Source organism: Elgaria multicarinata, chromosome 14 (genome assembly GCF_023053635.1).
Source record: "Elgaria multicarinata webbii isolate HBS135686 ecotype San Diego chromosome 14, rElgMul1.1.pri, whole genome shotgun sequence".
Taxonomy (NCBI): Eukaryota; Metazoa; Chordata; class Lepidosauria; order Squamata; family Anguidae; genus Elgaria; species Elgaria multicarinata.
The window spans coordinates 7,910,701-7,927,550 of record NC_086184.1 but is presented as its reverse complement, the minus strand read 5'-3'; the positions used below and the strand labels follow the sequence as shown (position 1 = coordinate 7,927,550).

The 16,850-nt window shown below is 47.7% G+C and overlaps 1 protein-coding gene across 1 annotated transcript; it reads left to right on the top strand.

Moving 5' to 3' along the window:
* Nucleotides 1-12,272: 12,272 nt before the first annotated feature.
* Nucleotides 12,273-16,465, top strand: IRX5 (iroquois homeobox 5). Its single transcript, XM_063140986.1, has 3 exons — nt 12,273-12,773; nt 14,853-15,258; nt 15,590-16,465. The coding sequence occupies exons 1-3, from the start codon at nt 12,522-12,524 to the stop codon at nt 16,396-16,398; spliced, it is 1,467 nt and encodes a 488-aa protein (XP_062997056.1). The 5' UTR covers nt 12,273-12,521; the 3' UTR covers nt 16,399-16,465.
* The last annotated feature ends 385 nt before the right edge of the window (nt 16,466-16,850 follow it).

The following is a 16,850-nucleotide window of genomic DNA, read 5'->3' as shown; positions in this document are numbered from 1 at the left end:
CACCTGGAAGTCACACTATATTCTTAAACGCCAGGTGAAGACCTTTTTATTCTCTCAGTATTTTAACACCTAATTTAACTTAAATTTAAACTTTGCTATTTTAATTCCATATTTTAATCTATATCAATCAATCAATCACTATACAGGTTGCCAAGTTTCTGAATCTGGCCTTTCTCATCAGACCACATATGATTGCTTGAATTTTCCTCCTATGTTCTGTTCAAGATCTAATGTTAACACATGTCCCATTCTTGCTCTGATCTTACCCCCTTTTACCCTTGATTTTTATGTATTAAAATGTATTATTAATGATATGTTTTATATGCTTAGGTTATCTTATTGACCTTTTGCTTGGAATAACTGTACCTTTCTTTTTCTGGTCTATTGACTGTAAATAAAGGATTGATTGATCAATTTCTGTTGTGCGGTTTTATCCTGGTTGTGCTTTTTATATTTTATTTTGTATTTGTGTTTTTAGACTGTTGGTTGTTTTGTTGTGCTTTTCATGGTTTTATTTTTTGTGAACCGCCCAGAGAGCTTCGGCTATTGGGCGGTATAAAAATGTAATACATAAACAAATAAAATAAATAAATAAGTGGACTACAAATGCAATCCTACACACATTCATGATGAAATAAGTCCCACTGAACTTATTGCGGCTTACTCCTGAGTAAATATGTATAGGGAAATTTTCAGGGTTATGTAAAACCAACATTTCTTTCTGGCACATGTAAATTCCAGCAAGATTGGTGAAACGTTTTTGATTTTATGAACGTTAGAATGACTGACTGACTGACACACACACACACCCTTAACATAACTGCTTTATAATGGTGGAATGCAGAATCCATGGGCAAAGAATTCAAATCTGGGCTTCTCAATTTCTATAGGCAGGGAATATTTTTGTTGTACACAGAAGCACTCAATCCCAGGAGTCTCCATCTGCAGTAGTACAGTCTAGACACTGGTTTACTACCTGAGGGACAAAGAAGTTCAGGTTTTACAGGGCAAACAGTCTGTCCCTGCTCCTGATGCAACCTCAGCATTGTCAAATCTCATTTCACATTTGTGACATCCCATTTGTTACACAGTATGAATGTAATGTATACAGATGACAAGAATTTATTGGATTTCGTGGGAGTGTTATTCATTACAAAATGGGTGAGCTAACTATCAGTGCAGAGTAATTAGCTTTATGAGTGCTACGGGGCAGCTTTAAGTGCAAAAATGTGTTTGAGGAACCAGGGCAAAGGAACTGCCCACAGGTGTGCTGGGTAATCCGTGGAAGCGGAAAAACTTCTTGATTTAGCAGATGAACCTTAGCAAGGGTGCTTCTGAAATCAGCTGTAAGCCTTAGTGCATTAAGAAGAAGCCCTCTTAGAACTATGCACAGGAGCCATATACAAGAGCTATGACTAATCCTGAAGCTTCTGTTTAGGTCAAGGTGCATAGATATTTGTCTAAGATAAACAATCTGAGCTAATGTTAGTTTAGATGGTTAGAATGGTAACATTTTAACATGATTGAGCAGAACGATCCTGGGAGAAAGAGTCGCCTACCAAAGGTAATCATCTAAGCTTTGCCAAGTCAGTCAACATGAGATCTCAAGGTTGGCAGCTTTGTTGGTTGGGAGGAATAAGAACTTTAATTTTAATAAGAAATGTGCTAGCCACTATTTCTATGATTCTTTTCACCATCCTAATTGTATTGTGTATAGTGATGTGTCTTGCTCATTTCATCAGTGCAAAAGTTTTTTTTTATTCTTGAATACTGTTTCAGAGATAAATAGATATTCTGTAGCACCACTTTGTGTTATCTGACTTGAGGGGTGCTTCAGGGAACACAACCCATGAATTGTAATAATTCCTGATGCCCAGAACATTCAGCTGGGATTTATAAATCTGTTTCTGAGTTTGGTCTGCCCCTATGGATGGAGGTGTTTTTTTTTCCTCTTGGTCAGGTGAATCACAGACACAGGTAAGGGAAATAAGCTAGTTGGATAGAGCAAGACAAGTTTGTAAGGTGATTACTAGAGGGCTGGGTCTGATCCAGAAGCCAAGATTTGACTTTGTGACAGCCATTAATATTGTGGGTAGACTATGGAGATAGAGAAAATCACAACTCATTCTCTCACTCAATTTCCCCATGGGTAAAATGGGAATATTATGTTCCAGAGGTGTAGCCAGGATACAACTGTCACAGTTAAACCAGCAAAGTGTCTTACTCCACCTTAAGGACTAACAGACATGAAAGCTTTTATACTATAGTCAGTCTTTAAGGTGCTACAAAACGCTTTGTTGTTTTGATATTAAATCCTGCATAATTAGAGAGAGTTACACTAAATCACTACACAAACATACACAGAAAGTAATATTATTATTACTACTGTGGAGTCTAGAGAGATAAAACTAGGGTGAAATTATGTTTGCGGAGTTGAATTTCAAAATACCTAGAATTTCTGGATTCTATAAATCACACCCAACCAGGGTAATAAAATACTACATTTCTAGGGGTGATCCAGTCAGAACAGGCACTGAGTATTATTCTGGATTATTATAGGGCTCATTAGAACCTTCTTCCCCTCCCAAACCTGGAGATATGGGGTACAGTATATGCACACACCTGCTGAAAGGTGGTGAGAAAACCTCAATTTATGTCACTTCACAAAGATTGCTCCTGAGATACCATGTTTTGTGGGGTGGGGGAACCCACCTGATATTGTCTCAGCCCTGTTTGTAAAGATCCAACCACTGCATTGAAACAGTTTGGCAGGCATATGAGGCTCCCATGAGAAGTGATGCATGATTATTTATTATTATTATTTTAATAAAGCAGGCAATTCCAAGCGATCCATTTGGAGGAAGCAAAACATATCAACCAGGATGTTATGGTTCTTTCTGTATTTGCAAAGCTATCTCTTAAAGCTACATAACAGGGAGAATGCAGGGGGAAAACCCTCTGAGTCAAGTTCATATTTTCCTTTAATCAAAAGGAGTTGAACGGGGTCCATAAAAGGAGATTAGATTTAGGCTCTTGCTGCGTGTGTGTGTGTGTGTGTGTGTTTTAAACACACTCGTCTCCCAGGAAAGTTTCCCTGTGTCTGGTCATGCAGGATCTATCAATGTGCAGATAAAGCAGAAAAATAGAGACATCCTTAAGAAATGAATCTGCAATTTGACACAAAGCAAAGGTGACAACCACAGCAAAGGAAGCCTGGGCTAAATATTTCAATACCTCAAAAAATTAGCTACAGTACTTTTAAAACTGCAACGCCTAGACACAGGGGATGCTGTGGCAAGGACAACGCACAATAGACATTTACATCTGCACTGGGGCAATACTTTCCCTGGTGCATTTCATTCATCAAACCAAATACCGAGCTTGAAAATATGATAATAAGAACCTTTCCTTTCCTTTTCTTTTTTAGCAGAATACCAAATGTTGAGAGAATGTCATTACACAACAATCACCTTACCTCTTCTTCCTCCAAGTCACCAATGGAAATAGAAGCCCTCTTAAAAACAGCTCTGCTCTTTGCTAGGAGAAGCAATGAGCAAGTAACAAATTGGGTTACACATTTGGCTTCTCCCTCCCTCCCTCTCATACACACACACATACACCATTAAATGCATTAAAAACTTTGCAAGATGATCTCTTATCATTGGCAGATTACGACAGAAGCGTTTTTAAGTGGTGAAGAGAAGAGAGATTTAAAGCAATAAAAATTAATTTAGTGACAAATACCCGTGCCACCGATGAGCTGAAAACTGATCAAAGTGCACACCTGTGTGGAGTGAGCTTGTAAGAGTGCCAATGAGTCTGGTTTGCTGAAAAACAGTATGCTTTCCAGAAGCAAGAAGCCATGTGATCTTTTACGGAATGCAGAATTATGGTTCTTAAAGCTTTAGACAACAAAGCGGCAAAAATCTGCTTAGGTATTAATCATATTCACACACACAAGCTAAATGGTCTCCTTCGAATGCTTGAGTAATTCTAGTTGACTGATTTAATTTAACCAAGCTTTCAAAACCATTTTAATAATATCCTGAGTTACATGAAATATAGTACAGAATGAAAACAACAACAAAAATACAAACAAACCTCAATTAGCTGCACACAAGCATAGCATACACATTTTAGCCAATGACATGGAACTATTATGTGGGAATTATATACACTCAGATTTTGTGAAGGCTATGAATATGAATGCAACAGTTTATGCATTAGTGTTACTTTGATATAATACCGGTGCTATCTCTCTCTGTGTGTGTTTGTGTGTGTGCATTTATACCACATATTTATTTGAAATGCTAAATTTCTCACTAACATGACTAACTTCAACTTTTACTCTGGATGAACAAGTTTATAGATTTGGGGTGCTTTCAAACTAGGCTTTCAAACTAGGCTTCTGTCTTTTTTCATTCCGTGAATATATAGGAAGAGATAGATGGAATGGTTGCATAATGCCTTTTGATTGTTAGTGCCACGAGTCCTCCGTCTGGAAGAACTCTTACAGCTAAATACTGACCACACTTAATTGGAAAACAAGTTCCACTACCTTAATTGCATTTGCTCCCAAGTAAATGGACACAGGATTGCAGCCTAAGGCTTCGGAAGAAGCCCCAATGAAATAAATTGGACTTTCTTCTAAGAAAGCCTCAGGCTGCAAAATTCATGGAGAAATGAGGTGTGTAGACCTGCCAGGACTTTGAAGGGCAAAACTACCGCTGTCTGGGGGATATAAGAAGAAGGCCATGGGAGTCAAGAAAATAGGAGTAAGCACAACCTTACAAAACTCAGCCTACTGAAAACCTAAAACATATTGATTTTATTTGTCAGTTTAGTATAATAGCGCCACACATAAACTGCTTTATGATTCCAATCATTCTTTAACTCTTTCATCCTATTCCTGTATCCCATGATGGATGTGGAAGTGGCTAGAGCAAAGTTTCTTGAGGAATAAGTAAAGACAACTACCCATGACCAATGCAGATACTTTTGGGGGAACCCCCCCCCCCATATGATAGTTAGATGAATAGATAGAGGTATAGGTATGGGCTAAACACAGATTGATTCTCCAGTCATAATTACTCCAAATTTGATGAACTGCTCATGAGACTCCAAAAATCCATTAGCAGAACATAAGAAGAGCCCTGCTGGATCAGACCAAGGATACATCTAGTCCAGCATTCTGTTCACACAATGGCCAACCAGCACTGCAACAAACTTACACACATACACACACACTTTTATTCTAAATTATTCAATTGGAAATAAACTACTGCTGTGTACTTTATACTGACCGTTGCTAAGAGCATTCAGTAAACATCCACCCACATGAGCCTAGTCAAAAGAACAGGAGGGTGTTCAGGCATACGAGGGGATAAGTAACTCCTCCGTGTTAAATTACCTCCCTGATGTACAAAGCGAAGTAGTTTATTCCCCGTCCTCCCCCGTAATCTCCTGGGGACGAAGGGAGGGGAAATGTAAAGGTAAGGAGAGCTTAAAGGCATCCCTCCAGTACTTCAGCGGGGAAAGGAAAGAAACAGACAACGCCACCTCATTTTTCACCCCGCGGTAATAACCTCTGATTTATTTAAGGCGTTGAGCCGCGCTACTGCATGCTGGTCGGTGTTCTAAACACTCTGGCTGAGTTCGGACGACACGCTAATCAACGGTTGTTTCCCATTCTGTTCCTATTAGCCGCCCTCCCCCCCCCCCCCCCGCGCGCCGTTGATTAGCGTGTCGTCTGAACTCAGCCACAAACAACGTGCACTTCGTAGATCAAATCGCGAGGCGATGCCATCCTGCAACCTGGAGCAGCTGACGTTTAGCAAGCATCCAGGTTCAGCAAGCCTGCAGGTGATGCTGTTATCCCACCTCAAGCCCCAGAGCCCGAAGGATGCGGGAGGAAGGGGGGAACCCCTCACCCGCCCCACAGCCTTGCAAAAGGGGGGATGCACGGCTCTGCTCCTCCCCCTAGAGGTTGTGTGCCTGCCATCCAGCCCAGCCCAGCCCAGCCCAGGCTCACCTTTGCAGTCCGGAGCTTCCCTTCGCAATCGCCGGCAGACAGACCAGGCAGCACCACGCGAGGCTGCCGCTGTTCGCCGGGGTCATAGCGCCTCCGCCGCACGCTCCGGCTAGGTTTGTATCGCGCCTCTGTGGCAGCCCCGAGTGGCAGCCACGGCCAACCAATCCTGCTGAGGCGTCCGGCAGACCCTCGGAGATCCTACCCACTAAGCAGCCAGACAAGCGAAAAGGCGGGGCTTGTGAACAGAGAGCCACTTGGGCAATGTAGTCCTGAACGTTGCCTTCAGAAATACTGAAAGGTAAAGCCATTCTCCGTCTTCCTTCCTTCCCACTTTCCGTCTCTCATGCTTTGCCCGCTAGCTTTGCCTCTCAGCTGCCCCCCACAGCCCGGTCTTCCTTCCTTCCCTTGACTTTCCTTTCTTTTCCTTTTCCCCACCGCTCCTCGCTCTCTTTGCGCGTAGAAAAGACGACAGGTGTCTAGAGTGCGGACTCTAAACCGGGTGTTTTTTAAAAACCGACACAACTCTTCAGGGCTGCTTGACGGAGATTGATGACCCCCGCTGCTTCGTCCAACTACATTTCCCGGGATTCCTTGCGAGGGAATGCCACGTGACGATTAAAAGACGGCCTTTAAAACGGGGGTGGGGGGAATTAACCTCCGCGTTGCTGGGCAAATCCACGTGGGTTTTCAATGGAATAAAACTCCCATGGACTGTGATCAAGTTGCGCTCAACTCTCACTGCGCAAACCCATGCAGTTTCCTCGGAATTGAGTTGCCCTGAGTTCAACAGGACTCGCTAAGAGTGTATTCTTGCTTACTATAAGTAACAGCTGTGCTCAGATGAGAGAGAGCGGGTACTAGAGGTTTTATCTCTTTCTGCCAATTTTTTGACACTAGTCTTAAATGATGTTTTTGTTTGGGTGGGGGAGAGAAAAGTCCAAACTTAACAGAGTTATGTACTATTCTACTGTTGTTTTGGGCAAATGAAAAGTAGGGGTTGAATAAGGAGAAGGGAGGTTTTGCCAATTTCCACCATGCCAGCTGCGATTCCTGGAAGGCCTCCAGAAAAACTTCTGGAGCACTGGTAGCAAACATGTTTAAGAAAAAAGCCCCCACACGAAGTTCATGAAAGAGCTGCGGTGCGATTGTATGCACATTTTTACTCAGGGATAAGTCCCACTGTATTCAGTGTTATTTGCTTCCATGTAAAGTTTGCACAGGTGGCTTATCAGTGGACTTGGCTCCAATCCTATACACCAGTTGTGGGCAAAAGGAAGATCTCCAGATGTTTTGGACATTAACTCCCAGACGCCCCTGCCAGCATGGCCAATGATACAGGGAGTTGAAGTCCAAAACATCTGGAGATCTTTTTGCCCAGTGTTGCAAAACACCAGCCTTCCCCCAACTCGGTGCTCTCCAGATGTTTCAAACTGGAGAGCCTCCATCATGGTCAAGAATCCTCCCAATGTTCAGGAATTCCCAGCATTCCTGCCTATGCCGGATGGGGCTGGTGGGAGTTGAACATCTGTAGGTCACCAGGTTGGAGAAAGTCACTCTACAAGCTTACTCAGGGGTGGGCAAAAGAAGATCGTGAGATGTTTGGACATCAAATCCAAGCTTACCTGACCGTTGGCCATGCTGGCAGGGGCTTCTGGGAGTTGAAGTCCGAAACATGAGAGCTACCATCTGTCCACCCCTGCACGTTTGAACTTAACACACCTTACTTCTGAGTAGACGTGCATAGCATTGCGCTTGATCCTGCTTATAATAAAGCAAACGAGTACCAACCTTGTGGACGTTTCTCCCCAGGTTCCTAGATCATTCTTCTCAATTATTAAAACAACAACACGTATTTATTGTTTCAGATTCTCTGGTGATGGCGTAATCAGACAACATAAACACAGAACAACATTAGCAATAGTAGTAGTAATCGTAGTAATAGGTGATTCCTCTTGTCAAGAATTCATCCCTCAAATGTATAAAAGGAATTAGCAGCAGCGATCAGAGCGGGGAATCGATAAATATGCAGGGAAAGAAATCCTCGGAGGTTTGCTTGCTCAGACGCTGGATTTGCATGGCGGGATCTTCACACACATCCCCCCCTCCTCCACCGCCCCTTCCCCTTTTGTCCGGAAGAGTTAACAACCACAAGCCGAGAACAACCACTTTCTCCGAGACATTTCAGCTCGGAGTGCAGTTTAGGAAGTTTTTGGGGGGTGGGGTTGTCTTTCCTCCGCTCGATCTGCAAACCGGTTAAGCCGAAGCATTTGGAGGTGGTACAGAAATGGACCGTTTCAATGCTTAAATGTGATGGGGGCGGGAGGTGGGCTGACCTTTTTTCCTTCTTCTCCTGGAGCTAATTTGACAATTGCATGCCACTGAAAAAGAAATGGAAATGAAGGAAGGAGAGAAAGCAGGAAAGAAAGAAATGAGGGTTTACTCAGAAGTAAGTCCATGGGACTTACTTCCGAGTAAACCCGCTTAGGGTTGAGCAGTACGTGCAGCTCGATTCAGTGCAAGATTACTTGGAGCTAGCCGATTTCCAAACCTGTCCACGTTTACTCGGGAGTAAGTGCCATTGTGCCCAATGGAGGAACTGCCTGCCAAGTCGCGCGGAATTGCGTCCTTTCAACAGCAGCCTTGAGCCGCAGGATTGAAGCTCCACGTCGGACCCCAAATTGCAATTCAAAATACGATTTAAAAACAAAAACCCAAAGGGAAGTGGTTTGAAGACTGCAAATTAACTATTTTGCTGGGTGCGTTTTAAATAATTGTAGTTAAATAACTTCCACTCTCTTTCAACGATTCTTTTCTGACCCGTTCTGAAAATGCTCACAGGCTTAGTTGGAAGGCGACCTGGCTGGTTTCAAAGGGAACTTACTCCCGAGTAAACGCGTGCGGGTGTCAATAATTAGCAACACTCAGAGATCCCATCTTTCCTCGACTCAAAAAAGAAAAAAGAAAAAAAGGAAGAAAGAGTGGGGAGAGAAAGCACATTTGGTTGACAGATGTACCATTCGCTTTTCAGCTCCGTTGCCCACTTCTCCGAACCAAAAAAGGAGAAATTCGGTTCTCCCGCGGCTAAGCTTCCATCCCCTCCGGTTTCTTGTCCTTTTCTTGAGCTCCAATCCCCCGCCCCGCACCTCGTGCGTGAAGGAAGCAAACCAAGGGGTGGGGGGATGCCGAATCACGCGCTTTTGGAGAGTGGGGGGGGGGGGGGTTGGCAGAGAGAGAAAGTTGTCCCCGCTTCTGTATTTCAGACCAAAGCTGAGAGCCATCATTCTACTGGCGGCTTCCAAGGCTTTGAAACCGACACGTTTCTTGTATATTTCATCAAGGTATAAGCAGGTAGCTTAAAAAGGCAGCTGTGGCCAGCAGTGTCAACGACACACGCTTCCCCACCGTGGGGTGAAGTAGAACATGCGACAGTCAAATCTGGGTTCGTCGGCACACGAAGCTTCCCTCTCACCCTAAAGTGACCCCTTTTAGACTCTGCACCCTAAAAATAAAATAAGAAATCTAGGAGAGGAACTTCGCCAGGAGGAGGGCTAGGATTGCTTGTATGCACGCATGTCTGTCTCTGTCTCGGTTCTTTGACTCTCTCTCTCTCTCTCTCTCTCTCTCTCTCTCTCTCTCTCTCTCTCTCTCTCTCTCTCTCTCTCTCTCTCTCTGTGGCATTGTTCGCGGAACTAGAAAGGAAACTTCAGGGGTTCACCAGCCAGAGGTGAGAAGATGGATGGGACCGCTCAATGTGGAGTTGAACGACAGAAAACACCCTCAACGTGATGCAGAGGCAGCTTACATAAAACACCCCCTCCCCAAAAACAAAACAAATAAAAGGGGGGGGTGAGAGAAAGAAATAAGCGAGGTTCTGTTCCTGCTGGGGAATATATCTGCTAGAATCAAAGGAGATTACATTCTCCGATCAGCGTGGATTTTCGCCCTGTCCATATGGTTTTAATCTGCTTTCTCTTCTACCCTTTTATGAGTTTAAAAATGGGTGGGGGGCGTAGTAAAGCTACCTGGCTTATTCTTTTAGCACAGGCTCGTTCAGCAGGCGGTTCTACTATGTCCCCCCCTTCTCTTTTACAATCCGCTTTCTTTCCTCCCCCCCCCCCTTCAAGGAGGCTGATAGTATGAAACAAGAAATTTCCCTATTGTCACAACAATCGTGCAATGTCCAGCTCATATACATCCACACGTACACATTCAATCGTGCCCAGTTTTCTGGGGATCTTGGAAATTGGGAGCTGGGCTGGGTGGAGGGCTAGAAGGGGGAGAGAGGTAGCCCCCATCTTTTCTTTTTCTTTCTTTCTTTTCTTTTTTTTTTTTTTTTTTGGCTGCTCGGATAACAACAGGTATCATTTGGGGGAATGGGGGAGAGCAACAATGACATCAAAGGATTGGACGTGGTTTCCTGTAACAACCTGCTAAGAAGAAAAAGGGGAGGGAAGACATTGATCCAGTGGTTTGGGCCCCGATCCGCAAGCCAATGAGTCCAAAGTGTAACCGAGCCTTACGTAATTGTTCGCGGTTGGGGGTTGCTGCCTTGACTTCTATTCTTAACCTATAGTTAAATGATTTGCAATGATATGTATCCACAATGCTGAGAATCTCTCTCTCTCTCTCTCTCTCTCTCTCTCTCTCTCTCTCTCTCTCTCTCTCCCCCCCCCCCCTCTCTCTCTCATGTTCACACCCACATATCCCGATATATCGATATGGAGATGGAGAATTTTCATAGCAACCCGGTGAGGTACGTTAGGGTTCAAAGACAGCAACCTGGCTGAGCTGTCATTTTAACATGGATTTCCCATATTTAAACTAAAGTCAGCAGCAAGCACCAGGGCTGTCGACACACACACACACACACACACTATATCTCGAGTCATAGACAGCGCGATTCCCAAACCACTTAAGCCACCCTTCATCTCAAGGGTTCGGTGCCGTTCTAGGCCAACCAGTGCGACCCGCACGTCAGTGAAGCGGCTTTTGCCCTCCCTCAAGTCTGCCGGCTTAAGTAGGCTGTCCCCATCATCCTTAAAGCGGCCGACCTTGGCTGCATAATTCTCAGTTCAGCCACCCTGCAGTTATTGCCATTGAATAAATGTGTGGGGGGGGGGGAGGAGCAGAGAATAAAAGTAAGGAACCCACAACAGCATTCCTCTTGAGTAAAGGACTTTATGGGGCTTACAGCCACCAAGTAATACGTAGGTCCCCTGGTAGGACACCCTTCATTGGAAGGACCCTATTCTACAATCATAAATACACAAATTCCAGAACTTCAAACACTTTCTGGATCGCAAAGAAACACAGCGGTGGCGGGGGTGAGTTACATTGTACATCACTCGGTTGTGGGAGGGATTTTTATTCTTTTACATTTCTTTCTTTTTTTTATTTTTACTACTCTTGTTCAAATGATTTACTCGGGAAACCTCGATTCTTCACTCTCTCCCCCCTCCCCTTTCCGTCTTGCCGTTTTCTTTTCCTTCTTTTTTTTTTAATGGCTAGTAAATCTTGTTATGAAATCTATTTCATCAAGTGAGTGCCTTTTGCATTCCAGCGCAGGGAGCCAGAGAGAAGGGAGAGAGAGAGAGAGAGGGAGGGAGAGACCGAGCGAGCGAGCGAGCTCCTCGCTATAAATCAAAAGAGAAATTGCGCTGATGGTGTATTTAGCAAATGAAGAAAGTTGGAGGTGATCTTCGCTAAACAGCTTGGCTGTTGATTGCCAGCCAGAGGCCGGCGCAGTTGAGCCGGGAAGAGAGGAGAGGGAGAGAGGGAGAGAGGGAGCGAGAGCGAGAGCGCGAGAGAGCTGGGAAAAGAGAGGTTTTCTGGCTGGTTGGCTTTGGTTGTGGCAAACCCAGCAGGAACCAACCTCCTCTCTCTCTCTCTCTCTCCCCCCCCCCCCCGATTTCCTTTTTCTTCTTCTCCTCTCTCTCTCTCTGCCAACACCCGCCGAAGGTGGAGCTTCGTGGCGCTGCGTCGGAGGCGTCAGAATCCTCGATTTCCAACTTAGCATCTTGGCAGGACCTTTGGCAGAGCGCGCAAAGGGAAGGGGGGGAGCGAGCGAGCGAGCGAGAGGGAGAGGGAGAGGGAGAGAGAGAGAGAGAGAGAGAGAGACCTTCTCCATCCAACGGAGGGAGGGAGCGAAGAGAGAGAGAGAGAGGGAGACGAGGAGGAGGAGGAGGAGGAGGAGGAGGCGAAGGCGAGAGAGGGGGGGAAAAAGGAGCCGTGCGCCAGAGTGTCCAGCTATATCGCCTGCGCTGGGGAGGCTGCGAAGAGGGGCGCGCGTCAAGCGAAGGGGCTCTCCCCGCTCGCTGGCCCGGGCTGCAGAAGCGCCCTCGAAGGCGACGCGGCTTCGACGAGGCGAGCGAGAGACGCACAGCCCCGAGGCGGGCGCTGCTCTCGGCGGCGGCGGGCGCGGCTGTGCTGGATCTTGCTGCTGCTGCTGCTGCTGCCGCCCCGGCTGGCGGTTATATGTCTGCTCTTGGCCATGTCGTATCCTCAGGGTTACTTGTACCAGCCGTCGGCTTCCTTGGCTCTCTACTCCTGCCCGGCGTACAGCACTAGCGTGATCTCCGGCCCCAGGACCGATGAACTGGGCAGGTCGTCGTCCGGCTCGGCTTTCTCCCCTTACGCCGGCTCCACCGCCTTCAGCGCTCCCTCGCCCGGTTACAACTCGCACCTCCAGTACGGCGCTGACCCGGCGGCGGCGGCGGCGGCGGCCGCTTTCTCCTCTTACGTGGTAAGGGTGTGTTTGTGTGTGCGAGAGAGGGAGTGGGAGTGGGGTGTGTGTGTGTGTGTGATTGGATCGGGGAGGGTTTCTTCTTCTTCTGGAACTGGAGTTTAGGGGGCAAAGACTTGTTGAGGGATCTGGGTAGCGGGAGGGGCAGCTTTGGTGATACATAGAGAGGGCTGGTGGTTTGAGCTTGGGAGAAGGTAGCCAGACCCGCAGGTAAAGGAGAGGGAGAGGGAAAGAAAAAAAGAAAGAAAGAGAGAGGGAGGGAGAGGGAGAGAGAGAGAGAGAGAAGCAAATAGTCGATTAAAAAGAGAGAGAAAAGAAGTAATTCAAGGAAAGGGCCGCTTCTTTCTAGACGTCGCTCTCCGCATCTACCCAAATGGAGTGTCGTCTCTTCTGCCACATTTTAATACATATTTTTAAAAAAGTTCCCGGCAGCGATCCGGTCCCCGCTCACGTTCATGCCGCAAAAGGGGCACCTTCCGCAGAGTTCAATGGGACCCCTTCTCCCGAAAAAGCCTGCACCAGAGCGCAGCCATCGCCGGTGCATGTTTACTCGGGAGTAAACCCCCCTTGGCCGAGAGACGCGCTGGCCAGGCGGCGGCGATGGCACCGCGCGACCCTAAGCGGGTTGACTCCGGAGTCGATCCCGCCGGCGGAGAGGCGTATGGATGCGTTCAGCATCGCAGCTTTGATTTCGGAGGTGCTGTGAGGATTGGGGGCCTTTTCTTTTTCTAATTTCGGGAGGGGGAAAGAGCTACATTCCCCGCGAAGGGTGTAGGATGCGTGTGAAACACGTCTATCACTTTATTTACACGGATGTAATTCCAAGAGGAACGCTGGTCTGCTTCCCCCCTCCCCCCTCCACGCTCCCACGACTTCCAATTGTTTGAATTCCAGTTAAGTCAAGCAGTTTAGATGCTCATCAGTCCGGCTGCCGGAGAAAGGGGGGGGGGGGGCGGGGAAAAAGAAGAATGGAGCAGGGCTTCCTGACTCCCCCCCCCCGTTTCTTTTTCAACCGCTTTAAATTAACTTCCAGAAAATGGTAAAACTATAAATCCCATCAAGCCGCTTGAGACACATTGCTACTGCTATTATTATTATTATTATTATTATTATTATTATTATTATTAGTGCAAAAGGGAGATGCCAGACATTTTCAGCATGTCCCCCCCCCCCCATGTACATCCCCAAATAATCTGTGAACCCATAGCTGGAAAGTAATGAATTCTGTCCAACACTCTTCGAGGTTCACTACAAAATGAGACAGAGAAAGCCCCTTTATCCAGCAACGCTTTCTGTCCCTCCAAAAATAAAATGTATAGGGGGTCCCTTCTCCCTCCTGCCCGACTTGGTTTATTATACCATTTCCAAGATAAATACATCAGTTTTAAGCAAGCTTTTTAGGCCTCTCGGATTGAAACTGATGTGAATCCGAAGAAGTTTCGGTTAAACACCGGATTAGGTTTGTCAGGTGTATACGTGTGTGTATATGTATGTGTGTGTGTGTGTGTGTGTGTGTATATATATATATATATATATATATGGGAGGGCATATTAGCGTTCTGCCTGGTCACTGTCACGCTTCAAGCGAAAAATGGTTTGTGAGGGCTTATGTGAAAGGTTGCGTTCAATTAGAGGGGGAGGAGGCGGGCGTGTAATTTGTTACTGTTTATAGCTGGATAATATGGCATAGATGGAAGGTGGAGTAGCAAAGGTAACCGCGAGGAAGCCTAGAAAGTCCGTGATGGTTGGATCCACTTTTGGGTAGCGTTTAGACGTTTGGGGACCACGCCTGTTTAGACGGCAAGGGAGTCGTGCAGATGTCCCTACTGCCTTCCTTCCACCAAGTTCGGTGACACTGAGACTTCTAGGCCAAACCTGTTATTATTGGGGTGGGTGGGTGGGTGGAGAGAGAATGCACATATTTGGTCCAAAACCCGGTACCCACAAGCGCGAGAAAACAGCTTGAATTTCCAACGTGTGGTTGCCAAGAAGGATGTCAGGAGACCTTCCTCTCACCTCAGGCCTGCTTCACCTCCCCTCCTGCTCCTCCTCCTCTTCCTCTCCTTCTCATTTCTCCAGGGCTCACCCTACGACCACACCCCCGGCATGGCGGGTTCTTTGGGATACCACCCTTACGCAGCGCCCTTGGGATCCTACCCCTACGGCGACCCGGCCTACCGGAAAAACGCCACCCGGGACGCCACGGCCACCCTCAAGGCCTGGCTGAACGAGCATCGCAAGAACCCCTACCCCACCAAGGGCGAGAAGATCATGCTGGCCATTATCACGAAGATGACCCTCACGCAGGTCTCCACCTGGTTCGCCAACGCCCGTCGGAGGCTCAAGAAGGAGAACAAAATGACCTGGACCCCGCGGAACCGGAGCGAAGACGAGGAAGAAGAGGAGAACATCGACCTGGAGAAGAACGATGAGGAGGAACCGCAGAAGCTGGAAGAGAAGGGCGAGTCCGAGGCCACGGAGATAGGTGAGCGTCCCGCGGCGGGGGGAAGGAGAGAGACGGGTGGGCGTTGGAGAGAGATGGGGTGGGCGTTATGGAGGGATCGGCACGGGGTCCCCTCTTTGCAAGCGGGACCAGGGAGGGTTGCTGGGCCTAAACCTGCATAGAGACCAGAGAAGGAGGAGGAGAGATGTCGGGGCGGTTCCATTCTGGGGAAAGTTGGCTGAGGCCTGCGTGCGCCCGTCTAGAAAGGGAAAGGGGCAGCTGTGCGCGCGTGTTCCTCTTTTTCTGGGGGTGGCGGAGCTCGGAGACGTCTGACGGCTTGTGTGTGCTTGCCTCCCTCGCCTTTGTCCCTCAGGTGCCACCGGGAGCGAGCCCAAGTGCACCCCGCCGGGCAAAGAAGCCGACGGCGCGTCGAGCGACTCGGATTGTAAAGAAAGCCCCGACGAGGCGCTGTCCAAAGCAGCTCCAGGTGCCTCCTCGCCGCCTTTAGCCCACTGCCTGCCGCCGGCCGGCCGCCTCCTTCTCCAGACTCACCAGCAGCAGCAACTGCACCACCACCACCACCACCACCACCATCATCCCCAGGGCGGAGGTGGCGAGGAGCCCCTGCCCGCCCAGTACAGACCCCCTTCGACGGACCTGCACCCCATCCTGCCCGCCAACAACGGCACGTCGGTGATCCACTCGCCCCAGGCACCTCCGCAGCCGGGGGCGACAGGGCCGGGCGCTCTCTCCAAGCCCAAACTGTGGTCCTTGGCCGAGATCGCCACTTCAGCGGACAAGTCCAAGGATTCCGGAGGCGTCGAGGCGCCCGCGCAGAGTTTAAGCGGCGGCGCGGCGCCGGCTCCCTCCCCGACGGCGCGCTCGCCTTCCTCCACGCACTGCCCGTTCCCCAACGGCGCCTCGGTCCTCTCGCGGCCGCTCTATTACGCCGCCAGCCCCTTTTACCCGGGTTACACGAACTACGGCTCTTTCGGACCCCTCCACGGCAACGCCTCGTCGACGGCGGCCAACCCCGGCCCTCACTTTAACGGATTAAACCAGACCCTTTTGAACAGAGCGGAGGCCTTGGCGAAAGAATCCAAAGTCCTCCGAAACCAGTCCCAGTTTGAGCTTAGCAAAGACTCGCCTTACGAACTGAAGAAAGGTATGTCGCATATTTAATCTTGAGCTTCTCTCGAGCTAATGCCTCTCCACAATCGGACTTGCTTTGGTGGTTTCTCCCTCCCTCCCCCCAGACCTTTTATCTCGCCCCCCTCCCCCCGATTTAAGTTTCTCTTATTCTTGCTTTTAATTTATTTACAACCAATTCAGTCCTGATTTTGGCAGTTATTTTATTTTATTTTATTTCATTGACATTACCGTGGGCGGGGATGAGAAGGAAGGGGGCGGAAGGGAAGCATGACACCCCCGGCCCACGAGTGCGTCCATCGATTTTATAATTTATTTGGGGTGGGGGGGAGCAGAAAATAAACAACTTTTAGGGAAAAGAACTAAAGTCTTAAAAATAACTACAAGATGAGGAGGAGAAAGGGGGGAAAGAGATATATACACACACACATGGAAGAAAAAAAAATGCAGAAGCAATTTGTATGAAATCTTATTCTGTATATTTA

What these genes read in the sequence shown, in the direction of transcription:
- IRX5 (XM_063140986.1), top strand. Translation starts at nt 12,522, where the DNA reads ATGTCGTATCCTCAGGGTTACTTGTACCAGCCGTCGGCTTCCTTGGCT. An exon ending in CCGCTTTCTCCTCTTACGTG is followed by an intron (nt 12,774 to 14,852) that starts GTAAGGGTGTGT and finishes TCATTTCTCCAG; the next exon opens with GGCTCACCCTACGACCACAC. An exon ending in GTCCGAGGCCACGGAGATAG is followed by an intron (nt 15,259 to 15,589) that starts GTGAGCGTCCCG and finishes TTTGTCCCTCAG; the next exon opens with GTGCCACCGGGAGCGAGCCC.